The following is a 26,311-nucleotide window of genomic DNA, read 5'->3' as shown; positions in this document are numbered from 1 at the left end:
TGTACGTGTTACATCTTAAATAACAAAGTCCATCTAAAGAAATTTGATGCTAGAGGTTATAAGGGTATTTTTATAGGATACTCTGAACGCTCAAAAGCATACAGACTGTATATTTCTGAAACACATACTGTGGAAGAAACTATGCATGTCAAATTTGATGACAAAGAGCCTGACCAAGTGTCAGAGCTTGTGGAAGGTTTGTCTAGATTTCAGGTATCAGAGGATCAATATTCAGATATTCCAAACTACTCAGAACATCCATTCTCTGAAGAACCTCTGAATACAACAGTTCCTACAGACTCTGAACAACAAAGAACTGAAGCAACTGCTGAACCTGATGTTGATGAGTCTGAAGATGATGAGCCCCCAAGAAATACTTTCAAATACAAATCATCACATCCAGAGGAACTGATCTTAGGCAACAAGGATAGTCCAAGGAAGACAAGATCTCAACTGAGAAATGAGGAATCATTAGTTGGTCTTATCTCAATGATGAAACCTTCAAAGATTGATGAAGCTCTGAAAGATGATGCTTGGATCGTAGCAATGCAGGAAGAGCTGAATCAATTTCAAAGGAATGATGTATGGACTCTAGTGCCTAAACCTTCACACAAGAACATTATTGGAACAAAATGGGTATTCAGAAACAAGCTGAATGAACAAGGTGAAGTGGTAAGAAACAAGGCTAGATTGGTTGCACAAGGTTATAGTCAACAAGAGGGGATTGACTATACTGAAACCTTTGCACCAGTTGCTAGGCTTGAAGCAATCAGGTTACTTCTATCTTATGCTGTTAATCATGGAATAACTTTGTATCAGATGGATGTTAAAAGTGCTTTCTTAAATGGTTTTATTTCTGAAGAAGTGTATGTTAAGCAACCTCCTGGTTTTGAAGATGTCTCAAACCCAGAACATGTTTTTAAATTGAAGAAATCACTGTATGGTCTGAAACAAGCTCCAAGAGCTTGGTATGATAGACTCAGTAATTTCCTTCTTGAAAAGGGTTTTGAAAAAGGAAAGGTTGACTGCACACTCTTTAGAAAAACAACCAAAGAAGACATTTTAATCATTCAAATTTATGTTGATGATATTATTTTTGGTTCAACTAATGCTTCCTTGTGCAAGAACTTTTCTAAGATAATGCAGGATGAATTTGAAATGAGCATGATGGGAGAATTGAAATTCTTTCTTGGAATTCAAATCAATCAGAAGAAGGAAGGAACTTATGTTCATCAATCAAAATATACCAAGGAACTTCTGAAGAAATTCAATCTAGATGACTGCAAGATAATGAACACTCCTATGCATTCAACTACCAACATGAGCAAGTCAGATGATGAAGGAAAAGTAGATCAAAAGGTCTACAGAGGTATGATTGGTTCCTTACTCTATCTGACAGCCTCTAGACCAGATATTTTATTCAGTGTTTGCTTATGTGCAAGATTCCAGTCAGATCCCAGAGAATCTCATCTTACTGCTGTAAAGAGAATCTTTAGGTATCTGAAAGGAACAACTAATCTTGGACTTCTCTATAAGAAATCCAATGATTATGTGCTAAATGGATTCTGTGATGCTGACTATGCTGGAGATAAAATTGAAAGAAAATCCACAAGTGGCAATTGTCAATTTGTTGGTGAAAACCTTATCTCCTGGGCTAGTAAGAGACAAACTACTATAGCTTTGTCTACAGCAGAAGCAGAATACATTTCAGCAGCTAAGTGTTGCACACAACTACTCTGGCTAAAATATCAGTTAGAAGATTATCAGGTAAGCAGTAACAATATTCCTTTATATTGTGATAATACTGCAGCCATTCATTTATCTAAAAATCCTATTCTACACTCTAGAGCCAAACATATTGAAATTAAACACCATTTTATCAGAGATTATGTTCAGAGAGGCATTATAGATATTAAGTTTGTTGATACTGAAAATCAATGGGCTGATATATTTACTAAAGCTTTATCTGTTGAAAGATTTGATTTTATAAAGAAACATCTGAACATATTTTCAATCTCTGAATGAAAAATTGTTTTTGGCGATTAAAGTGTAAGAGGTTATGTATATCAGAACTTATGATTCAGATCATCTGAAACACAAGCTCTGAAGTACCTAACTCTGATAGAGAATTTTTAAATATCTCAGAGGCTCTGAACTATTTAAGTGGGAAACGTTTAGTATTCACTGCTGAACAGTTGTCCATTAAAATAGCAGTTACCGAGTAAATTTCTGCACGTGGTCTACGTGTGTCAGGTAGTGGGTGGTTAATGATGATTTTTGGCATTCAACTTTCTGTCAATTAGCGTAACTTCCCAAATTTGCTATTTTTGTGTTAACTGTACTCATTTAAATAAACTTACACAATACACTTGCACACTATTCACTTTCACAACCTACACTTTCATATTCTCTCTAAACCTCCAACACACTTTCTTTCTCTCTCGTTAGTTTCCAAACCCTACCCTAATCTCCAACAATGGCCGGACCTTCGTCATCTTCTTCAACAAAGATTCCACCGTTTATGTTCAAGAACCTTCAGATTGTTGGGAACGAGATGGAATTTCCAGAATCTGAACTCTCGTTTCTGTCTGAGAAGATTGTGGATTTTGATAGTCTTTCTGCAAACGGCTTTGAAGTTAAGCAGTACTTTACATCACAAAGATGGGATAAGTACTTCGACATGCTTAACGGTCCTATCTACCCAGACTTGCTTAAGAAATTTTGGATGAAAGCAAGAGTGTTTGATAAACATGAAGCAAAGAAGGAAGAGATTGCTGCTATTGAGAGGAATCCTAGTCTGAAGGGTAAAACTAGGAAGGAAATGGGCTTGCTGGAATTTACAGGTGTTCAGATTAGGTCTAACATCTGTGGGATGAATATGGCTTTCTCACCAATTCATTTCAATGCTCTTCTTGGTCTACCTAACTCTGGGATAGAGTTAGATGCTTTTGAAAAGGATACCAGATATAGAGATGATCTTCTGCATCTCATCTGCACTGACTTCAAGCTGAAAGGGAAAGTCAAAGGATTGACTGACGAGTGCAGAGTTTTGTTCAAGATAATCCTTGCTTCTATCAGTCCAAGAGTTGGAGGGACTGATACAATCTCCTGGACGCATCGTCATTTGTTATATTTCCTTCTGACAAGGAAGAGAGTTAATCTTGGAGATTACTTTTTTGAACGGATTTGTGAAGCAATTTTTGCAAGTAAGTCTCAGAGGAAAACTACTATAGTTTATCCCAGGTTGTTGTCAGATCTTCTATATCAAGGTCACGTGGTTCAGAACTTGCAGAAGTTCCACCCAGAACTGGTTCAGAAGAAGTTTTATCCAGAGATTCTGAATGCTAGTTTTCTGTCCAAGATGCGTTTGATTGCATCTAAGCCTGTTGCTCCTCCACAAGAGTTCTCTGTTAGGCTTGAAGATCGTCTGTACATAGAAGGCTACCCAGTTATATCTGAAGCTGATGCTGAGCATGTGATTCAGGACTACTTAGAAGTGCTCAGAAAAGAAGGTTTTGTTGTTGATAGGAGTATGGTTCCAAAGGCTCCTGCAAACCAGTATAACCCTTCTAGGAAGCAAAAGAGAAAGGCTGAAGCTCAAGATGATCTACCTAAGCCAGATCTTTTGGCTCAGAAAAGGATTAAGGTGGAGCATGCTGATGCTGAACAGAGAACAAAGAAGAAGCATGAAGAAACTACAAACAAGGCTGCTGAAGGAGCTTCCAAAAAACCTACTGTTGTTGAGGTAGACAGTGCATCTGAAGAATCTGAGTCTGAAGATGAGACTGAATCTGATGAAGAGACACTTGCTGAAAGACTTTGTAGAAGACCTGTTCCTATTCCTAAAGATAAAGGTAAGTCTTCTAAGTACATCTTTAATGAAAATGAGATTGGAATAGGTTACACCAAACCTCTCAGAACTGTTTTACCAACCTCTGTTATTCCAACCTCTGACAACCCTTTGTCTGAACTAGAGAAACATCTTAGTCCAGACCCTCTCAATAATCAAACCTTCACCCAGAAACCTTCATCACCTCCTAAACCTAAATCACCTCAACCTCAACCCCAAAAAGAAACACCTATCATTTCACCATCTGAACCTGAATCACTTATTCCTAACCCTGAACAAGCTTCAACCACAAAACAACCATCTCCAATTAAACCTGCTGAACCATCATCCCAACTTAAATCTCCTGAACAATCTAACCCTGAACCAACTGCTGAACCAACTTCTGAACCAATTCCTGAACCTCAACCTCAACCAAGTGCTGAATATACTTCTCCTGAGCGTATTCATACTTGTGCCCCCAAGCCTTCAGAGGCAGAAGTTGTTATTATTGACAACCCTGCTACTGAAACACCAAACTTCTCTATCATTCCCAATCCTTCATCCCCATCATCTAACCCTTTTAGTAATCTATCCACTCAGTTTCATGATGACTTGGTTAGATTATCTATGTTAAAGGACAGGTTTCTAGTTTGTCCTTCTGATGTGGATTTGGAAGTTTCAAGCATTAAGGCAAGGATTTGCAATGCTTTGGATGGTGCTGCTGAGGAAATTAAGGCTGTGGTTGGAAGAAGAGACTTGGATGTGATAAGCTTCATGAGGGAAAGTCTGGCTAGGGCTGAATTGAAAAGGTTAACCACTTTTAATCATGCTGAATCTGAACGTGCTAAGCTGGAAGCACTTGTTGCTGCTGAACAACGTTTAATTGCTTTCAAGGTCTGCTGGGTTGATTCCAAGTTATTTCAGAGTCTTGAAGCTCAGAGGGTTGAGAAGGAACGTCTGGAAGAAGCTGCTGCTAGAGTTGCCCAGTTGGCAACTGAGCTACATCAAGAGGATGCCCCAGAAGAGGATGTACTGGATGTACTGAATCAGGATGATGTTCTGATGATCGATTATCCAGAGGAAGGTGAATCATCTGATAAAGGCAAGACACCTTTGGTTGAAGAACAAGTTCCTTTGATTGAAGATCAAGCTCCTGTGGTTATTGATCAGTTGCAGATCTTTCAAGAAGCTCTGAGGGAGCAACAAGAAGGTTTGGAAAGGCAAAGAGCTGCTCACCAAACATTGGAAACCAAGGTGGATGGTTTAGTTTCCAATGTGGGATCCTTGAACGACAAATTTGACCAACTCTTAGCTTTCCTTAAGAAACCCTAGGATTCTCTGCACTTGTTTTTAAGATGTTTTTTGTTTTCTTGTTATCTTCTGAACAATTTTATGTTAAGCTGTTCTGTTTTCTTGTTATGTGGTTTGTTATTTTTTTTACTAATTTTCTTTGATAAATAAGAACATAAGAACACGAGATGCTTTTAAACGAAAATCTTTATTATTGATCTAACCATGTTGAGTACATTGGTAAAAAGAAAAAGAAAAAGACAACCTAATCCTAATCAGATGGATAATACTCAGAAGAAATCTCAGATTTCTCCTCAGCATCCTCTGATGAAATTTCTATGGGATCTGGGTTTGGTTCTTCTTCTTCTTCTTCCTGTTCTTCTTCTGGAACATAGCCAGCCAAGAACTCAACATAGTCAGCATCATCTTCATTCTCTTCAGCTTCAGAATCTGATGAGATGATTATTATCTCAGCCTCTTGTGGTTTCTTGTTTTCTTTATTTTTCTCCTCTTCTTCGCGTGTTTCGTCTTCTTTCTTTCTCTTAAACTCTGCGATGCGTAAACTAAATCTTTTCATTCTTCCTAGTCTCTCTTGATTTACTCGTTTATTCTTGTTTTTACGTGAAGCAGACATGTTAACTCGTTCACCTTTTTATAACCTTTTAAGCGCGTTGTTTTCTGTCTTTGCAATTAATTCACCTTTGTAACAACCACTCTTCTTTCTTTGACTGTCTTGGTTATATAAATTTTTTTTACTTTTTGATAATGACAAAAGGGGGAGTAGTTACGCATTAATTGATATGTGATAAGCTTCAAAACTGAAACCACGCCTTTTATCTCACTTTTATCCGTTAAATTAAAAGTTGTTACTTTTAAGTTGTTTTACGAATTTTAATGCGGAGACTAAGTTAGTTGAAACTGAAATAAATTTCATAAGTAAGGATAAGTTAAGAGTGCAATTTTAACTTAGCCTTATGAGACTTAGGGGGAGAGCTTGCAAACCTCTCACTCTGAAGAAAGATATGAAACTTGTTTTATTTCAAATTATCTTAATCTTATACTAAATTAAAATATCATGGATATAACCTAAAGTTTTGGCTTTAAGGAATATCAATCTTAGGGGGAGCTTGCAAACCTCATAAACCTAAGAGAAACATGATAAGTTAATTTAACAACAATTGTCAATTAATACTGATGTTTGTCATCATCAAAAAGGGGGAGATTGTTGGAACAAAATTGATTTAAAATGTTTGCCCCTAAATCTATAAAGGTTTTGATGATAACAAAGTATTAATACACAATTGGAAGGACTAAAAATTTATTTTAAGTGCGCAGATATAAGCATCAGGTAAGCTCTGAGTGAAGCTCAGAAGATGTGTGTTCAGAAGTTCACGCGCTCAGAAGATGTTAGACTTCAGAAGTTACAACATTCAGAGTATGAAGACTTCAGAACTTCCTGACTGACTACAAGCTTCATCAAACTCTGAAGAGCCTTTTGAAATCTGTGAAGATTCTCCTTGCAAGTCAACTCTTCTACCAATGAAGAAAAGGACCTTTCAAGCCTGATCAGTTCAGCTACTCTCGTTTTGTCTGTCCTAACTTGAGAACGTGGGTCTTCAGTTTTGTTAGCTGAATAAGGAAAGTCCACTCTGCAGTAGTCAAAGTAACTGAAACTCTTTCTTAGTTTTGGATACAACCAAACTGCATCAAGACAGACTGCTTGAAGACAAAAGATTATCAACTCCAACGGTTCTTTTTGCAACGACTCTTTTCTAGTGGTATATATACTAGAAGAATCAGCTACAACAAATAATACATCATTAAGGATTGAACGTGCGCTGAACAAACTCTGAACTTTGTGATATACAAGCTCTGAACCTCTGTTAAGTGTTTTTGCACTTTAGTCTAATACTCTGTATTCTTTGTATTGGCTCTCTTTAGGTTCTGTTAAGAGCATTTGTATATTGTTATATACTTTTCTGTTTCTTGAGAAACTTAAGCTTGTGTGCTTAAGTGTGAAGTCTTAAGCTTGTGTGCTTGAGCATTGTTGAGAAGTCTCTTGCTTGTGTGCTTGAGCAGGTGTAATCTTGTGTGATTATAGTGAAATCCCTTGGAAGTGCAAGGGGACTGGACTACTCTCGTTTTGTGAGAGGAACCAGTATAAATTGCTTGTGTGATCTCTCTCTCTCTCTTATCGTGTTTATTGTGTTATTTATCCGCTGCCGTTGTAGTTAAGTTAAGAACTTGAAAAAGTTTTAAACTTGACTAAAACACAATTCAACCCCCCCCCCTTCTTGTGTTTTCACACCTTCATGTTTTAACGTATTTGACTGGCTCACTGGATAATGATGATTATATGAAAATCCCAGAAGGATTTAATTTTCGTAAGACACATATATATTGGAGAGATGACTTAATAAACATGAGTAAGTCTCCTTATATACTCGAGCAACATCTATATGCATGTTGTATAATATTCCTGTTGAATATTTCCAAGTGAGAAATATGAAAATGACAATTTGTTCATTTTAAGAAAATATTTGGCAATGAATTTGATATATTTAAGATTTATGTCGATGATAAAAATATGATCAAGAGACTCCTGAAGAGCTTGAGATATTGTCATTTCTTACAAAATAAGTATTTGAAGAATATTTTGTGAATCATGAAGTTTATATACAGAAGGTTCTAAAATGATTCTATATGAAAGATAAAATCAGTTACGTTTTGTAAGATCACCGATGTAAATAAATGTCATTTTAGAGTTCGAGTAAATGATGAAGAACTATAATAACAATCTCATGAAATAAAATGATGCGGAAAGTTTAGCACTATATGAAATAGATCAAGAATGTGATTTGTTTTAATTTGAAGTACGCTATTCACCAGATACAAGGGGTTGTGATTTTTCTAATAAAGGGTTTTTGCTACAATTCAACATGAAGATCATATCACAAACACTGCTAATTTGAAGAATATAATAACGAAGATATAAGATTGTCAACACGTCATCACCAATCGTCAAAGCTTTGGAGCAACTAATATTGAAGATTATTTGACATTTTTCTTCTTAGATATATTTGTATTTATCAGGGGGAGATATAAATATGTTATGCACTCTTTTTCCCTTCACCATGGTTTTATCCCACTGGGTTTTCCTGGTAAGGTTTTTAATGAGGCAGTTCACACACAAAAGACTATGTACTCTTTTTCCTTCACTAGGATTTTTTCCCAATAGGTTTTTTTCTAGTAAGGTTTTAATGAGGCATATCCTCAATGGACATCTAAGGGGGAGTGTTATGAATATATTAGTAGATGTCAATTAGTCTTGGCCCATATTCATTGGCCCATATATTGTCCTATAAATAGAGCATATGATACAATGTGATATACACCTTGAATAGAACAATACAAGAGTCTATTCTCTCTTCTCTTTCTCTCCTTCATCTCTTCTTCTCTATTCTTGTTATTCTCTAGGAATAGTTCATAACAATATTTCTTTTATGTATTGATTTTCGTTATATATATATATATATATATATATATATATATATATATATATATATATATATATATATATATATATATATATATAAATAGAGATGGAATTAGGAAAAAAAATGACCATGTAAATCTAAAATAGAGATGGGTTTTATATTTTCTTATATTTTGGTTTGTATTTAATTTACAATAACAATAACATTTTAATTATATTATATGAGAAGTTGATTGATGTTTGCCAAAGATAATAACAAATCTATTTTTTTTTGGTTAAAAAATATATTGAAGTATTAGGAAATGGATTAAATGCTGTTACTGCGTTGACGCAGTACTCATTTCCAACCGTCCGATCAATATAAGCGGCTGAGATTAAACTGTGTTTAAATTACTCTAATCAATCATAGTCGTCCGATTGCTTTTAGACGGCTGAGATTTCTTACTGCGTGTAACTGCGTGAACAGTTACAGCAGGCAATCCTAATCCGAAGTATTATACTATCTCTTTCATGGTAAGAAATTATGATATGTAACATATATAAGTGATAAGTGGTGAATTACTTACTTTCTGAAAGTTACATCATGTTACCATTCAGGACGAGTAAGAAAAAGATAATGCATGCAAAATTATATTTTAAATAGAGTTAAATATATTTTTGGTCCTTGTAGTTTTTCAAAATTTTTATTTTAGTCTCTGAAATTTTTTTCACATTTTTTAGTCCCTGAAGTTTTTTTTCGTGTCAATGTTTTTAGTCCCTACTTTTCATTCAACTCGTGTATACTTTCACATTTTTGAATGGTTTTTTGTATTCATAATTATAATATCATAAGAATATCTCCGATAAAATTTTAGATTTTTTAACATAAGATGAATTATTTATGAATTTTTATGTGTCAAAAACTAAAAAATTCATATTTAATTCATCTTTCGTTAACAAAATTTAAACTTTTGTAACAAAGATTCATATAATGTACTAAAATGACCGCAGAAAAAAATTTAAAATGGTATGCACGAGATGAATGAAAAGTAGGGACTAAAAACATTGACGGAAAAAACTTCAGGGAATAAAAAGTGTGAAAAAAATATCCAGAGACTAAAATGAAAATTCTGGGAAACTATAAGGATCAAAAATATATTTAACCATTTTAAATATTCTCATTAATAGTTTTATCAAATATATTGATGACTAATTTATTTATTTTTTTTAAATTAAAGGTTTTCAAGATTTTTTTTACACTGGTTTCAAGAATTTTATAACTTGGGTTTCTTGTATATATATACAAACATCACATCATTTTATTTAGATACTGTACATTCTCGTAATTCACATCAACAACGGATTAGAGACATGATATTTATCCTGGTTTTAGTTAATTTTGTTAGATAACATTATGTCAATCATAAAACAGACTTATCACGTGTTTAGTAAAAGCAAGATGTGGGATGAGATTTATAATATTTTGTATCTTTCGTTGAACTTGATAATACACATGTGGTTGCTTTGTGAACAATAGTTGTATTGTTGGTGCTAATATTTATACTCACAACTCAAGACATGAGAATCAAGTGAGTCAAATTGCTAACTTGGGTACCCGTTGAGTCGTTGACAAGTTGGTAATTTGACTCTCTTTATTTTCTAGTATTGAATTGTGAACATAAATCTCTGCACCAACAATATAACCATTATTCATAAGCAATCTCATATGTGTTTAGTGAAATAGAGGTGAGATGAAATTTATCATATTTTATATATTTTGCTGAGCTTGATAATAAACATATGTGTGGTTGCTTTGTGAACAATGGTTGTATTGTTGGTGTTGATGTTTATGTTCACAACTCAAGACATGAGAATCAAGTAAGTCAAATCGCTAACTTGGGTAGCATATGACACGTTGGTAATTTGACTCTGTTTATTCTCTAATCTTGAATTGTGAATATAAACTTCTCCACCAACAATATATCCATTATTTACAAACAACCTCATATGTATGTATGAAGCTCAACCAAGCACGAATCTATGTTGCAGTTATTCAGGTCAGCTGACCCCACTCCCTTATTACTCTATTAACCAATAATCTAATATTTATATATTTTGACCCTATTTGTATAACACACATGGTTCAACTTTTTTCTAATGTTCTATACTAAGTTACCAATGGATGCATATGATTGACGTCTATGGATGTGCCTTGGGAACAAAACTATTGAAAATTAAAAATAGTCATTGTTTTGTACCTTTGACAAAAAAAAAAAAAAAAAAAACTGAGCTGGTTTTTCCCTTGTATAGTAAAATTTTATGTTTGAAATAGTGTCTAACCTATATTACAGTATAAAGAAAAAAAATTATCTCCGTCCCTAAATATGATATCTTATTGAAAAAACTATAAAGATTAAGAAAGTTGATTATGGTATTAAATATGTTTATAATTTATACTTTAAAAGAGAGAAATTGGTTAATGCTTTTTCTAAAGTATTTATTACATATTGTACAGACATATGAACTTTTATTAGAAGTATGTAGGTAAAGAAATAATTAATAATTAATGTCTTTGAAAATATGAAAAAAAATCTTATGTTATACTATATTTATTATTGCTTATGAGTGTATATATTTTTGTATAAAATTTTATGATAAATGACCCCACTTATTAAATTTTCTGAATCCGTCCCTGAGTTCGATCAAGGTAGAAAAGATGAGATATCTCACCCCCTTCTCCCTTTCACTAAACACATGATGAGTCTGTTTTGTGATTCACATGATCTTGTCCAACTAACTAAATATACAACCAAACAAAATGTTAGTACATCTCTAGTTGCTAATTAAATTATGTGAATTAAGAGATTCTCTAGTATCCAAATAAAATGATATGTTGTCTGTATCGTTTCCATGAATATATATATAGTGGAGACTATATTTGATAAAACTATAATAAAATATAAAGCAATCTCTATGTTTTGGGAGTTACGATTTGAATCACGCGGTTCATAAGGTATAACTATATAAGGATTTGAATCAGGTAAGTATAGAGTTTTTTTACATTTCTTTGTCTAATTTTAAATGCATGTAGTTTCAAACATACCAATCGATCTATCTAAAACATAAGATGTTGAAACTTAAAGGGAATTGAGTCTAATTTCTAGATATTTCAAACTTACTAACAAGCCGATTAACTTTTGACTCATAAATTTGTAATCTAATTAGCTCGAGATTTCTCCATTTATAATTATACTTCCTAATTACTCATAAATGGGTTAAAATCATGAGACATATAATGGAACAAAATCTCAAGCATGTATCAATTATTAGATAAAAAAAAAAACTCATAATTTAAGCTTATTCAAGCTAAAATTGAAGTCTATACTAAAATGGGTTATATGATGTTTTGGTCTTATAAATATTTATATTTAGAATTTTGTTTTGTAGTCCCAATACAAAAATTTAGCAAATTTTGATCCCAAAATATTTTGCCATAATTTTTTATTTCTACATTTAATCAACTACTTTGAAATTTTTAAATGGTTTTTTATATTCTGGTTTATAATATTATAAGAACCTCTCATAGAAAAATTTAGAATTTTTTAAAATATAATAAACTTTTAAGTACAAAAAATTTAAAAATTCATATTTATTTTATCCCTTATTAAAAAATTTAAACTTTTGCAAAATAGATTTCTATAATGTACTAAACATATAGTCATATATTTGAAAAAAAAATTCAAAATTTCGAATAATATACATCAATTAACTGAAAACATGGGCACAAAATCGTGACAAAAAATATTAGGAGACCAAAATTTGCTAATTTTTTATTTATTTATAAAAACTAAAAATAAAATAATTTTTTTTTATAAAAACTAAAAACATATTTAACCCAATAAGACCCACCTAAGTTGGACTTGATAAATACGATGAATATGACAATGCTTTCCTCCGGTTCTTGCTATCAAATCCCAAGTTCTTCTCTTCATCTCTATTTTCTTCTTGATCCTTGCTTTATGGTCTCCGATCTTAATTTTACAATTAAACCAATTGATGAATTGAGACTTCGATTTATGGACAAAGATGCATGCAAGGCTTGATTTTGTAGAGAAATAATTAGGAGAACTAGTTTTTCCACCATGAAATTAATCCTAAAAAATTAGTGAGATTCCTCAAGACAAAAATATGATCAGTAGTGATCGTGTAGACCAGGAGAATGCGACTGCACCGACGTTGAAGGTGGTTGAAAGCGTTGAAGGTGGTTGAAACCCCTGTTGGAGCGGAGGGGGGTTGTGTACCTGCAGGCACTCCGACGCTCAAGTCAGTTTGTGTGTGAGTAGGTTTTCTGTGCTAAAAATATGCGTACCTTGGAATGAAGTGGAGTCACATATATATAGCCCCCAGCGCAGGGCCAAGACCCTTGATGGCATTAATGGCCATCAAGTGGCTGCCGGAAAACGGCTTGGAAACCTTGATGTGCAGTAAATGCCCATCATTCCGGTTAACGGCCGTTACGATACGTAAGAGTATCAGACCGTTGGAGAGTCGAGCACGTCTCGCGGGCTCTTCATGGTAGCTAGTTCGGTACGTTGCCTGTTCGACGCTGTCACTGGCTCGAACATCTGAGCTCGACCCAGAACAGGTAGTTTAAACTTTTCATTGAGCATATATATATATATATATATGAATTATTTAATCTACAAATAAACATATGATTTAATTTTATGAAGAAAAAAAATATGAAATGGGAAGAAAGAGAGGGAAATTAATGAAGGAACGAAAAGTACAAAACACCGATGACATAGAGAAACGTAATCAAGTACTCCCATCCTTAATATAAGAAAAAAATTTACTTTTTAGATTCATTGGGCCTATTTGTACCAGCTTTAAAAAAATAGATTTTTTTTTAAGGGTCATGTTAAACGGTGCACCCAGTATACTTGTTAAGCATACCAAAAATAAAAATAAAACATAAAGTTAATGTGGATAAAAATAACTTTTTACACTTTAAATGCATTGAATGCACTAGTTTCAAGACAAAATTTTCTTATTTATGTGTTTAACTATGGGTGCACTATTTAACATTTTCTTTTTTTTTTTTTTTAAAAAAAGGTTTTCTAAAACCGTTTTTCAAAATATTACAAGTTTTTTATATTCATTTTTTCTAAATTGAAACACTAATTTTGACATCATATAACATAAACACACATTATTGAAGATCAAAACATTGTCAAAATCATAATTTTTGAAAAAATTGTATTTCAAAAATAATTTTTATGAAAATCTATTTGATATCCAAAACAGTTTCAATAAAATGATCAAATACCTAAAATAACATTTTAAGAATAACTATTCAAAAAATTTCATTTGAAACTTTTATATAAAATTTATTTGTAAATTTTTTTACTCAAAATTATGTAACACTACAAGAATCTATTTTGAAAAAATCTATAACAAACAGGCCCAATAAAGACTAGATACATTAGATTCTCAATGAATCTAAAAAGTAAAGCCTCTCTTATACTCCCTCTGGTCCTTTTTATAATGAACACATTGATAAAAATACACAGACCAAGGAGACTTTTTTTTATTTATTAAAAATTCTAAAATGTTATGTTTTATTCCAAAACTAACCTTGGTGTATAAATTTATTCATGTCTCTTGTTTTTTTTTGAACGGCAAAATATTATTCATAATAACCGGTCTCTGCACAAGATGAACAGAAGCTGGGATAAACGGAATTACAAAATAAAGGCGCCGTAAATAAGCGGAACACCAATGGCAAAGCTAAAAACGGACACCGCCTAGCACACACTCCACGGTCATCAGACCACCTAGTGCACACACCACAATCACCAAACCACCAAAGAGAACCATCAACCCGACTCAAAAGTGATCGGCCAATCAGAAAATGAAAAGCAGCTTTGTGAGCCAAAAATTAATGGGGCAACGCTAGAATGAAAACCTAGGTAGCTAAGTCCCAGTTCGCAGTCCGCTCTAAACAGTCAACACTAATACGAAAAAGTTCGACTAAATACAAAGAAACCTGCAATTCTCAGCAGATTTGGAAACCATCAGAGACTCAAAAATGAGTCATGCAAATCTCAACAGATTTGTAAGCGGTCAGAAAATCCCGTATCGAGGAAAACCAGTCACACACAACATCAACCTCCCACCGGCGACGCCAAAAACCAACACCTCCACGTCAACACCTCACCACCACACAACACCCCCAACCCAGAACCGTCGCAGCCGCCGCCACACCACCCCTTCTCTGATCTGACGCAGCCACCACCACCATCCCAACTTCGAGCCGTCACAACCACCACACTCCCAAATCCGTCGCAAATACCTAGGCAAAAAAACCCCAATTCTTTCGATGTGAAGACCAGAACAAACCGAAAACAAGCCACAACCTTCAAAATCGTCGACAAAAGTTGGATCACCATAAATGCTGGCAAACAGAAAAACGCCGACAAACCGAGAGCAACGGAAGAAAGCCAATCGTCGCAGTCTGCTCCAAGTACCACCACACCAAAACAAAACCTACAAGCCACTGACAGTGTACGCTGAAACAGAATCGAACCCACACCATTGCCAAACCGAAATTCGTCGTTGTTCCTTCTCCCGAGGGAGACAACAAACACCATGACAGTGTACGCAACACCACCGCAAAAACAAACAACCCAACCTGGACAAAAATCCAGATCCGTCAACACCACCAACTCAAAACCACCAAAACACCGACGAAACACCAAAACGACAAAACCCACAATGAAAACAAAACAAAGAAGCAAAAATGAAAAAGAAAAAGAAAACGTGGTGACACCACGAGACCAACACGACACCACAAGATCGCCGTAGCCACCACACCACGAAAACCAACATTCTGTCGTTGGAGATCCGCCGCCATGTCGCCGGAGAACAACAAGTACTCTTAATTCCAATGTACTCTTCCTATTCACAAGGCAAATTAATCATCCTGCTCCATATTCATTCACGGCAAAGCCATTGCAAGGGCTGCAATACATTGAATCTAGCTTCACATTGGAATTGATTACATTGGAATGAATTACATTTTATACAATTTAATAAGGGTATACATGGAGTTATCTATTTAATAAATAATAAATTTAAAAAGTGTTTATTATAAAAAAAGGACAAACAAAAATTCTCAAGTATTTTTTATAAAAAGGATTGGAGGTAGTATTATGGACCGGAGGGAGTAATAATCTAGAAAGACAATTTTCTGTAAGGAATTAACAATTTACTAAAGAGAGTAAATGAAAAAAAGCTCCACAATGAGTAGTGGTGGTGATGCAACAACGCTAAGAGTATGTTGCATGTTGTTGGTATAGGTGCCGTTAGGAAAAGTTGTGCGAGGACAATTAATGTCGCCGCCATAACTAATGTTTTTACAACAACAATAATTGTTGTCTTATGTAGACTATTGTCGCTACGAAAAAGTATTTTTGTCAACAACTAAAGTTATTGCAAAAAACATTTTTGTGAACAACTAAAGTCGCTGTAAAAAATGTATATATTTTTTTTGATGAATTTTTTTTGAAGTCGCTATATTTTCGTAAATATTTCCAACAAAAAGCTCAAATATTAATTTAATCTCCAGTACGAATTAATGTTCATTATCAACCATTGATTGCTAAATTTTTTAAAAACAACCAAAATATAAATCACAAGTCTTTCTTTTAGACAGTAACAAAATCAAGTGTGGTCATTTCACATAATATCAAAACATTAAACTAGCCACTAGGCCAACAACAAGAAGCTAGAAAACACAAAAGAACAGTACTACTTTGAATGTCTATCATTTAATCGTATAAGAACACCACAAAAATTACTAAGACACCGATGACTTGATCGCTTGCCCCGCTCTCTTTTTTCTCCATTATTCATAATCTTCTTTCATAGTCTCGACACTTTTCTTCACTTGCGTTAGTATTCTTCAAATACTTTCTAATATTGGATGCCTTCATGTCGTAACTTTTTAAAGAGGAGCGTTGAATGAATAATAATCTACATTATAGAAAGTTTGCAATACATGACCCAAGTGAGTGAATTTATAGCTATTATTAAATAGATTTAAAAATTATTCCAAAATACATGAAAAATAAAATAATGGATTATCTTTACTCAAACATGCATGATTATCTCAATAGTGGTGGTGGATATGTATGGAGTTTTTTTTTTTTTTTTTTTTTGAAAAGGGTGTAGAGTGGTACAATTAAGTTTTAAAGAAAATAAAACAAATCACTATTTTTTAAATAAAAATAAACATGATTTAATTAATCTATTTCTAATATAATAAAATTGATTACTACTATTTTACTGATTTGTACTTATCAATTTTAATATTATTCCAAATTTTGTGTCATTCATTGTAATTTTACTCTGTTAACAATATATGCTTAAAACTAGGAAGAAAAAAAAATAAAGATTATAGAACGTTTAGTAAAAAAAAAAACAATAAAAAGATTATACATGAATCTATGCATAAAAAAAATAGGATAAAACAAAATTAATTTGATATTTTTTTATGTATAAAAAATTTATTTATGTAGTATACCAAAAAAAAAATTATGTATATAGCAGCAAATTAGTTATATCGTTATTAAAAAGTTGCATTATTTGCAATGACAAAAAAATATTGTTGGGATAAGTCATTTTTTTTTTCCAACAATGAATTGTTGAGAAAAAACTAACTTATTACAACAACTTAAATTCGTTGTTGCTATATGTATGTTTTTGTCAACAATTTGAATGTCGCTGCGAAATAGTAATCGCTGCCAATTTTTTTTCTTTCTTGTTGTCAGTTCGTTGACATAACATAGAAGATATAAAATTGATGATATGATATCTTAATTAAAGTACCATATCATCGATTTAATATCATCAATTTTACCGAAGTTGTTCGGTCACACAATGATGCATTATTCCTTAAAAAAAAAAAACAGTTTTGTATTATCCGTGTATACGAGATTTGTTGCCATGACATGACTCACAAGTCACAAGTCACAACATAGTGTAAATGAGATGGCACCGACCATACTACATCCTCATCGAGATCATTTTATTTATTTTTGTTGGAAAATGCTAAATGAACACTAATTAAATATAGTAAAAATTTGTCAAAAACATATTAAAAATTTTATTTTAAAAGTTATGCATTTAATATCTTAAAAATGTGAAAAGTTATTTTTTAATGACTATAAATTTCATTCATAAAGTGAATAAGTGAGACATTCATAGTTCGAACCCCCAACCCTGCTTGTAGAATGCGATGTCTCTACCAACTAAGTTAAACTCACAGATGTAAAATAACTTATTATTATTTTTTTTGTCAAGTAGTCTAGTGACTAGAAATTTCATACTTAAGGTGGATAAATGAGATGACCGAAGTTTGAATCTCGACTTCATGCATATATAATGCAATGTCATTGTCAACTTAGCTAAACTCAAGGGACCCTTATTTTTTCTATTACTAAAATATGTTTATTGTTTTATTAAATGCCGAATGACTAGAAAATTCATCGTAAGCACTCCGTTTTATAAGATACCATCAATATTTTATGTCCATTGAATGACTAATATATTTGATCTATAATATAAACCAAATACATTAGTTATTAAATCAACCTAACATGTTAAAAGTTTATTATAAAAATGACAAGAGGTACTAAGAGCATAAATATCGGTTCATTTGTATCGTTCTTTAACTGTACACAAACCACTCTTTGTCAGACCAAAGCGATAATTGATAGATAGAAAGGGTTCCTGCAGTAAAAACGTCTCTCCGCACACACACGATACTTAACTGCCACATATACAAGGGATGGCTTTTTCAATTTTTCTTCTTGTTTCAAAGTAGCTATTTCACTTAATATATATATAAATAAAATATATGTTTATTATCAAGTGGGACCAATTTTAAAGTGTTTGATGAGTTGTATGAATATTTAGAAAATGTAGTTGAATTGTTTAAATAATTAAAAAGTGTGAAATAATATAAAAAATTAAGTGAGACCCATTTAAAGAACTTAAGTGAGTTCAAAGGACCAATATTAGTGCTTTTTAGTCGCTCCTATATTGACACCAGCAACATACTTTCAGAAACAAACCAATAATTTGCTTTTGCTAAGCGTTCATCTGCATAGGAACGACTTGTGCTTTTGTGGCACTAAAAAGTAATATAAAATAATAAACAATATAAAGTGAGAAATATTATGGAGTTTAGTGAGATCTATTTTAGAGTTTTTGATGAGTTGTATAAATATTTAAATACTTGGTAAGTGTAAAATAATAATACTACTCCTTAACTTTTGATTGAGACCCACTTAAAGAATTCAAATGGGTGCAAAATGGATGTGTAGGTATCATTATCATTATTATTTGATTATTTAATATTAATATGGAAATATCAATATTTATATTCAAATTAAAGTGACTATAAATACGTACCCAAAAAATCATTCATCACAGTTTAGTTCCAACATTAGCGGGAATTTGAACCATTTCCTTTACTTTTCAAAACTTCAAATACCAACCACTCATTTTCCTCTCCAACGTTCATATTCTTTTTCCTTCACATTCAAAATTTTTCGGTTGATTCTTCTGAAACTGAAAAAAGAAGAATGAATTTTTTCACAAAGAAGAGGAATGAACTACAGAGATTATGCAAAAAGCATGGAATCCCCGCTAATCTGAAAAATATTGAAATGGCTGAAAGACTTTCTTTGATTTATAAGGTTCTTTTTCTTACATCCCTTTTTCTCAAGTTTTAATTTTTATGTGTTTTTACTTCTTTTTGATTTCTTGAATACAATTATTAATGGTAAATAGAGTTTTAGGGTTTTGCAAAATCATATTATTTTCGTCTTATATGCTTGTTACGAATGTTTGGAATACAAAAAATTGATTGGAGAATGAAAAATTAGATTTTGTCTGTTTGTTTGTGGTTTTTATGAAAAATCACTTTTTTATAAGTTTTTGTCTGTTTGTGGTTTTTTATTTTATGAAAAATCTAATATTGTTTGAAATTAGAAGTTGTTTGAGTAGCTTCTCTTCAAAATCTTTTTTGATGGATGATTATGTTTTTACAATAAGTGATTTTTTTCTTAGTTGAAGATATGGTTCTGGCTCAAGGACCGATTAATCCGGGACAAAATCACTTTTTTATTTCTTACAAGAAGTAATTTTTTTACAAATCCATGAAAAATAATGTTTAAATTATTAAGTGGCTAAATCAATTTTTTTTTATAATCTGTAACAAACTGAACTAATTATTACTAAAGCAAGTCTTAATCAATTTATTTATTTGGTTGTTGGTTTGGTTGATGCATCCAGGAAAAAGAAAATCCTGTGTCAAATGGAAGCTATAAAGATAAATCGATTGTGGAAATTATAATATTAGACTCTGACAGTGATACTGATGTTCAAATGGAAGCTCCAGGTAACATCAAATTCTCTGTTAGTTTTGTATTTGATTTTTGGTTTTATAAGAATGTATTAGTTTATTTATAAATTTTCAAACTTCGAAATTTGTAGATATTGTATCTGTTGCTGAGAAGGATTCTAATGAGATGAACAATGTGAATGTGGAACATGTTCTAGATGAGGTACATTCATCTGGTTTAAAAGATTCTGTTCGAGAACCCGATCAATTTCTAGCTACTTCTCCACTGAGTGAAGTCAAGTCCAGTGATCTTAATATTCATCGCACGGTTGATTCAGGTATATGGATTTGTTTTTTGAAATTTAATGATAGTTTATGATATTTGATGTCTATAATTTACAATCTTCTATTACTAAAACTATTTATGAAATTTATGAAAGTAATAACAATATTTGGTGCACACTTTTTATATTTTGTGTACAATTTTCCGCGAATCATGGGATGCCGCGCCCGCTTCCCCTGCGAATTACTCCCGGTTTCCTTCCCACCATGATGGCTGCTCCTGCCTCTACAACAATATGGGAGGCTTGAGGCTTCAAGCCTTCAACGCATTGGGGGGTGGGGTCGGGGGTGGCACACCACTGCTCTGCTCTGGCGCTATCGTGGCTGTAGTGGCCACTGGCCTATTGACAGTTATATTTGATATTTGTTTTTTTATAGGAATGTATCAGTTTATTTATAAATTTTCAAACTTTTATTGTTACAGATAATACTGTTGCTGAGAAGGATTCTAATGAGAAGACCAATGTAGATGAGTTATATTCATCTGGTTTAAAGTATTCAGTTGGAGAACCAGATCAGTGTCTAGTTACTTTGCCACTAATTGAAGTGAAGTGTAGTGATCTTAATATTCATCACATGGTTGATTCAGGTATATAGATGTTTTCATTTTGGAATTTATTGATAGTTTATGATATTTAATATCTATAATTCAAAATCTTCTTTAACTATAACTCTTTAACAGTGTTGCGGTTGGTTTTATTGGAATTAATTTATATTATCTCAAACCTTTATAGGCACTGCTGGTGGAAATGCAGATGTCAGTGAAGTGAAGTCGGCGTCTTCACAACAGCAAGGTCAAGAAGAATCTCAGATGACATTGGAAGGTGAAAAAAGTGAGGATAATGTTAGGTCCCTTCATTTGGAGGAAAATAAGCAAATGAGTGTTGTCAAATAACCGATTATCCCAAAACCTTAAGGTGTTAGGATAGAGTCATATCAATGGTTTTATATTATTTCTAACACGCCCCCTCACGCAAGAGCCCACTTGGGCTTGAAGCGTGGATAATGCATAGGCCCACCTATCATATGCTTAAATTCCACTTTTTAATTAGAAAGTGAGGGGAGCGGGGATCGAACTCTAGACCACTTAGTCATAGAGGCTCTGATACCATGTCAAATAACCGATTATCCCAAAACCTTAAGGTGTTAGGATAGAGTCATATCAATGGTTTTATATTATTTCTAACAAGTGTTATTAAGGATAAAATTGAGGACAATCAAGAATTTTATCAACCAACAACAACTGATCTAAATGCTCATCAAATGGTCGATTCAGGTATAGTATAGGGAGGTTTTTTGAAATTTACTGATAGGTTGTGATTGTTGATATGTATAATTTAGGATCTAAGTGTATAACTATTTATGAAGGCAATAAAAAATCATCGGTGTCATAATTGTTGAGTTGAGAAGGCTTAGTTCTTCTACATATCATTTCACATGTCATCTTTTACACTTAATTTTAGTATCTGAATTATATTATTAGGGACTGCTGATGGACATGTCGATGCCTGTGAAGAGTCTAAAATGAAATTTACACCTGAAAGAAGTTATAATGTTGACACCTTTTATGCGGAGGACAACATGCAAATGAGTGTAAATGTTTTAGAACATTTTGGTAACTATATGATGATGGGAGAAGATTTATATGGGACTCCCGTCAGAGGTAAACTTATTATTTTTGCCAAATAACCTATTAGAAAGATTTTCTTAATGGAACATTTTAGTGTACATTTTTTATTTTATTTTTTGTTGTTACAGATACTGTTGCTGAGAAGGATTCTAATGAGAAGACCAATGTTGATGAGGTACATTTATCTGGTTTAAAATATTTATTTGGAGAACCAGATCAGTGTCTAACGACTTCTCCACTAAGTGAAGTCAAATCCAGCAAAATTCATCACATGGTTGATTCAGGTATAGCTGTATAGGGATGTTTTTCTGAAACTTATTATTTTTGCCAAATAACTTATTAGAAAGATTTTCTTAACGTTTTAACATTGTTTTATACAAATGTTCATTGTTTATTGTTACAGATGCTGTTGCTGAGAAGACCAATGTTGATGAGGTACATTCATCTGGTTTAAAATATTTATTTAGAGAACCAGATCAGTGTCTAACGACTTCTCCACTAAGTGAAGTCAAGTCCAGTGATCTTAATATTCATCACATGGTTGATTCAGGTATAGCGTATAGGGATGTTTTTCTGAAACTTATTGATGGTTTATCATAGTTGATATCTATAATTTACAATCGATAACTATTTGTAAAGGCAAAAACACTATTTGGTTTTTCGTGTACAATTGGTATTTTCAATTTTATCCTTGTCATCTCATAACAACATTATATGGTACGCATAACCTCTGCAGCATCGACACATGTTGGTGTTGGACTCCAACATGACACTAATGCATGTGATTATATTCAATAAGTTCATTTTCTCAAATTATTATCAGAGTCGACATGTCATTGACATATTTAGTGTATGTGTTAGTGCTTTATAGCGTATAACAACTTTTGGTGGACATAATTGTTTAGAAAAATATAAAGTTAGACCGACGTGTTTGTCTTTTTGCTAGTGTATAAGTAGTATTTATCAATCCTCTAATCCTTGATAAATAATTCATCCTCATATCAACTTGTTAACTTTTACACCTTGATATAGACAAGTGCTATATTTTATTTTAATTGGAATTAACTTATGATATCTCAAACATTTACATTTTAGGTGCTGTTGCTGGAAATGCAGATGCTTGTGAAGTTAGGTCAGTGTCTTTGCAATGTGAAAGAAGTGAGAATAATGTTGGTTCCTTTTATTTGGAGGAATACACACAAATGAGTGTTGATAAGGAACAAATTGAAGACAATCAAGAACTGTCTCCAGCAACACCAACTGATCTTGATGTTGTTCACATGGTCGATTCAGGTATAGGGAATTTTTTTCGAAATTTACTGATAGCTTGTGAGGTAAAGCTTAGTTGTTGTTCACATTGTAATCATTCTACACATCATTTTACTTGTCATCTTTTACTACCTTGACATAAAAAGTGCTATAGTTGATTTTATTGGAATTAAATTATTGATTTATACCGTCTCTGAAACTTAAATTTTAGGGACTGCTGCAGGAGACGCAGACGACTGTGAAGGGAAGTCAGCATCTTTGCAAGTTGAAGACGATCAAGAATTGCATCAAATTGAAGACGATCAAGAATTGCATCAAGCAACACCCACTGTGTCTCAACCTAGTGAAACAATGTCATGCAATTTCAGCCTTCAACAACTTTTTGCTTTAGGTAAAGTTTATATATTCCTAGTGTCTATGTATTCAACAAATGTTTACAAATGCCGAATCTTGTGTAATGCATTTTCCCATTTTACTTTCTTAAAGTATTTATTTTTCATTTTCTAAAATTTGTGCTCATTTTAAATTGCAAACAAAGAGATAAAAGACCCATGGAGTGAATAATTGTGCTAGCGAGAAGATAAAAGACAAAATATGTAGAATTCATATGTAAAAACAATGAAAACAACTTTTTGTCATTTTCAAAGTTTTTGTGAGAAATATATTGGATCTATATTCTTTTATGTTCGTATTAGTCGAAGTTAAAATGAATTTAGGAAACATGGTAAGTAAACAGGCCCGAATTGTAAAAGAAAACTGTTGAAAATATATTGGAATTCATTGTTTATAAGCAGGAATCCATAAAATAGTATTTTATTGCACTCTTGCTGCAGATACTTGTGAAGAAGAGATGCAAGATTTATCCGAAAAGGACAAGACATGTATGGTTGCTGATCTTGAGGCGTGCATTGGATTACTTCCTAAAAACCTTGAAGCTGCAACCACTAAAGGCTCTGAGGTTGGCACATATTTTGATCCAACTATACTCGGAAATGTTGTCATGGAAACTTGTAGAATTGACAACGTGGAGAAAGAGATCAATCAGGATGATTGCTTTTCGGCTCAGGGAGAAGTTGGCAAGTTTTTTGACAACGATGATTTTGGAGTAGATGAGCTTGTTCAAACTGTGCCTCAACCTAGTGAAATGGAGTCATTCGATTTTAGTCTTCAACAGCTTTTTGCTTCTGGTAAATTTTAAATTTTGAGTAAGGAAGAGCATTGTGCAATTTCTTTTCACGTGTTTATGTATTCAACAAACAAATGCATTTGATGCAGCCTGTAACAGTTTCAAACCCTTTTTTCTATCTTGATATAAGAATATAAGAATTAATTGATATTTTTGGAAACGATTTGTAGACACTGCTTCTGGAGATGAAGATGCTTATCAAAAGAAGTTGGATTCGCCATCAAAGACTACACCAACTGCAAGTGGAGAGAAAAACATGGTTTTTTCTCCCAAACTCCATGAATCTAAAATGACATTTCAATGTGAAAGAAGTAGTGATAATGTTGTGTCCTTTTGTTTCGAGGACTTGAAAGCAGATGAGCTTGTTCCAACTGTACCTCAACCTAGTGAAATGGAGTCATACACTTTTAGCCTTCAACAACTTTTTTCTTCAGGTAAAGTTTAAATTTCGAGTAAGGAAATGCATTGGCAATGTCTTTTCAAGTGTTTCTGTATTTGACAAATGTTTCAAATTGCAACCGTGGTTGCAATTGCATTGTGATCCTTGATATTGTAGTCAAACAAATGCTTCTGATGCCAGCCTATATCAGTTTTAAATCCTTTTTTTTATATCTTGTAAATATTGACTTGTAGACACTGCTTCTGGAGATGAAGAGGCACATAAAGCGAAGTTCGATTCACCATCAAGGGCTACACCAACGGCAAGTGGAGAGAAAAGCATGGTTTTTTCTCCGAAACCACATGAATCATCAATGAGGCATAAAGAGATGGGCATTGAAATGAGTTTGCCTTTAAAACGCGCAAGAGATAGTATTGGTACACATGATATGAAAGAGAACATTAAAATTGACAAGGAGGAAGTTGGTTCGATTATGTCGAAGACTAAATTTGCTAAGAGACAACCTCTTCAAGATCTTCAACAGAATTGAACTTAACAGTCCTTATGGTGTTTACTGGTTACTGATTTTATTTTGGTAAATGATCATGTTTCTATTATTTGATGATCATGTTCTATAGTGTATGAAAACATTATGATTTATGATGACTATTGGTGTTAAGTGTAAGTTCTTTTTAATGCTTATTTCTTAGTGCCTTTTCACTTGATATGTGTAGGATTGATATGCACACTATTGTTTTGAGTTGTAATGCTGACCAAAGTTTTTAGTCTGATTATCGAATATATTAAAATTTATTGGCGATGTGTCATTGTTGGACATTGATATGTATAGTGCATTGTGTTAGATTCAAAGATAAAACTAAGAGAATAACAAAAGGAGGCTATTAGGGTTTCATTGAACATATATACTTTCAATCTGAGATTGAAGTATTAATATTAGAAAAATCAAAATTCAATATATTTTTTGACTTAGCTTTTTATTAGAAAAATTAACATGATGAGAAGGAAATTTATGAGAGGAGGAAAATAAAGGAGTTTGAGAAAGATGACATCTTCAAGAAGATTGAAGAAAAAAAAATTCAACTTGCAAAAAGAAAGAGAATATCCAAAAAAGAGAATTTGTTTTACTAATTCTTTAGTTATTTATGCATGCAAAATATAAGGACTAAAAAATATATTTAATCCATTTATAATTTCCCTTAAAATAATAATCTTTTAGTTAACCTGTTTGGATTTGAGGACAAATCCTCTTGAAGAGGGAGAGAATGATGAGATATGTTTGGATTTGAGGACAAATCCTCTTATCTTGAAAAGGGGGAAAATGATGAGATCATGAGTTGTATTCATGGAGTGAGCTGTGGTATAATAATATTGGACTATATAAAAAATAATTAAGTCCAATTTTCTTTATTTTTATTGCAATTTTCTTTTTATATATTGTGTGGGTTTTTAGATGACCTTTAGTTTCTTCTTAGCCTCT

The 26,311-nt window shown here is 32.7% G+C and overlaps 1 protein-coding gene across 3 annotated transcripts in view; it reads left to right on the top strand.

The window, feature by feature from the left end:
• LOC123905831 overlaps positions 1 to 25,498 on the top strand; it is a 39,896-nt gene extending 14,398 nt beyond the window's left edge. Inside the window, exons 1-14 of one of the 3 annotated variants that reach the window (XM_045955582.1) lie at positions 19,112 to 19,360; positions 19,959 to 20,064; positions 20,160 to 20,345; positions 20,774 to 20,938; positions 21,084 to 21,230; positions 21,539 to 21,625; positions 21,833 to 22,012; positions 22,108 to 22,263; positions 22,383 to 22,529; positions 23,075 to 23,272; positions 23,472 to 23,639; positions 24,082 to 24,435; positions 24,605 to 24,868; positions 25,068 to 25,498. In XM_045955582.1, the coding sequence (XP_045811538.1) occupies positions 19,247 to 19,360; positions 19,959 to 20,064; positions 20,160 to 20,345; positions 20,774 to 20,938; positions 21,084 to 21,230; positions 21,539 to 21,625; positions 21,833 to 22,012; positions 22,108 to 22,263; positions 22,383 to 22,529; positions 23,075 to 23,272; positions 23,472 to 23,639; positions 24,082 to 24,435; positions 24,605 to 24,868; positions 25,068 to 25,363 (2,568 nt within the window). In that variant the 5' untranslated portion in view covers positions 19,112 to 19,246 and the 3' untranslated portion in view covers positions 25,364 to 25,498. Of the gene's footprint in view, positions 1 to 19,111; positions 19,361 to 19,958; positions 20,065 to 20,159; positions 20,346 to 20,773; positions 20,939 to 21,083; positions 21,231 to 21,538; positions 21,626 to 21,832; positions 22,013 to 22,107; positions 22,264 to 22,382; positions 22,530 to 23,074; positions 23,273 to 23,459; positions 23,640 to 24,081; positions 24,436 to 24,604; positions 24,869 to 25,067 lie in introns of those variants that run through there. The other 2 variants (XM_045955581.1, XM_045955583.1) reach the window with 2 other exon arrangements.
• The last annotated feature ends 813 nt before the right edge of the window (positions 25,499 to 26,311 follow it).

This window comes from Trifolium pratense, linkage group LG2 (assembly GCF_020283565.1).
Source record: "Trifolium pratense cultivar HEN17-A07 linkage group LG2, ARS_RC_1.1, whole genome shotgun sequence".
In the NCBI taxonomy this organism is placed as follows: domain Eukaryota; kingdom Viridiplantae; phylum Streptophyta; class Magnoliopsida; order Fabales; family Fabaceae; genus Trifolium; species Trifolium pratense.
The sequence above is the reverse complement of the archived record's forward strand: the minus strand, read 5'-3'. Positions and strand labels throughout refer to the sequence as shown.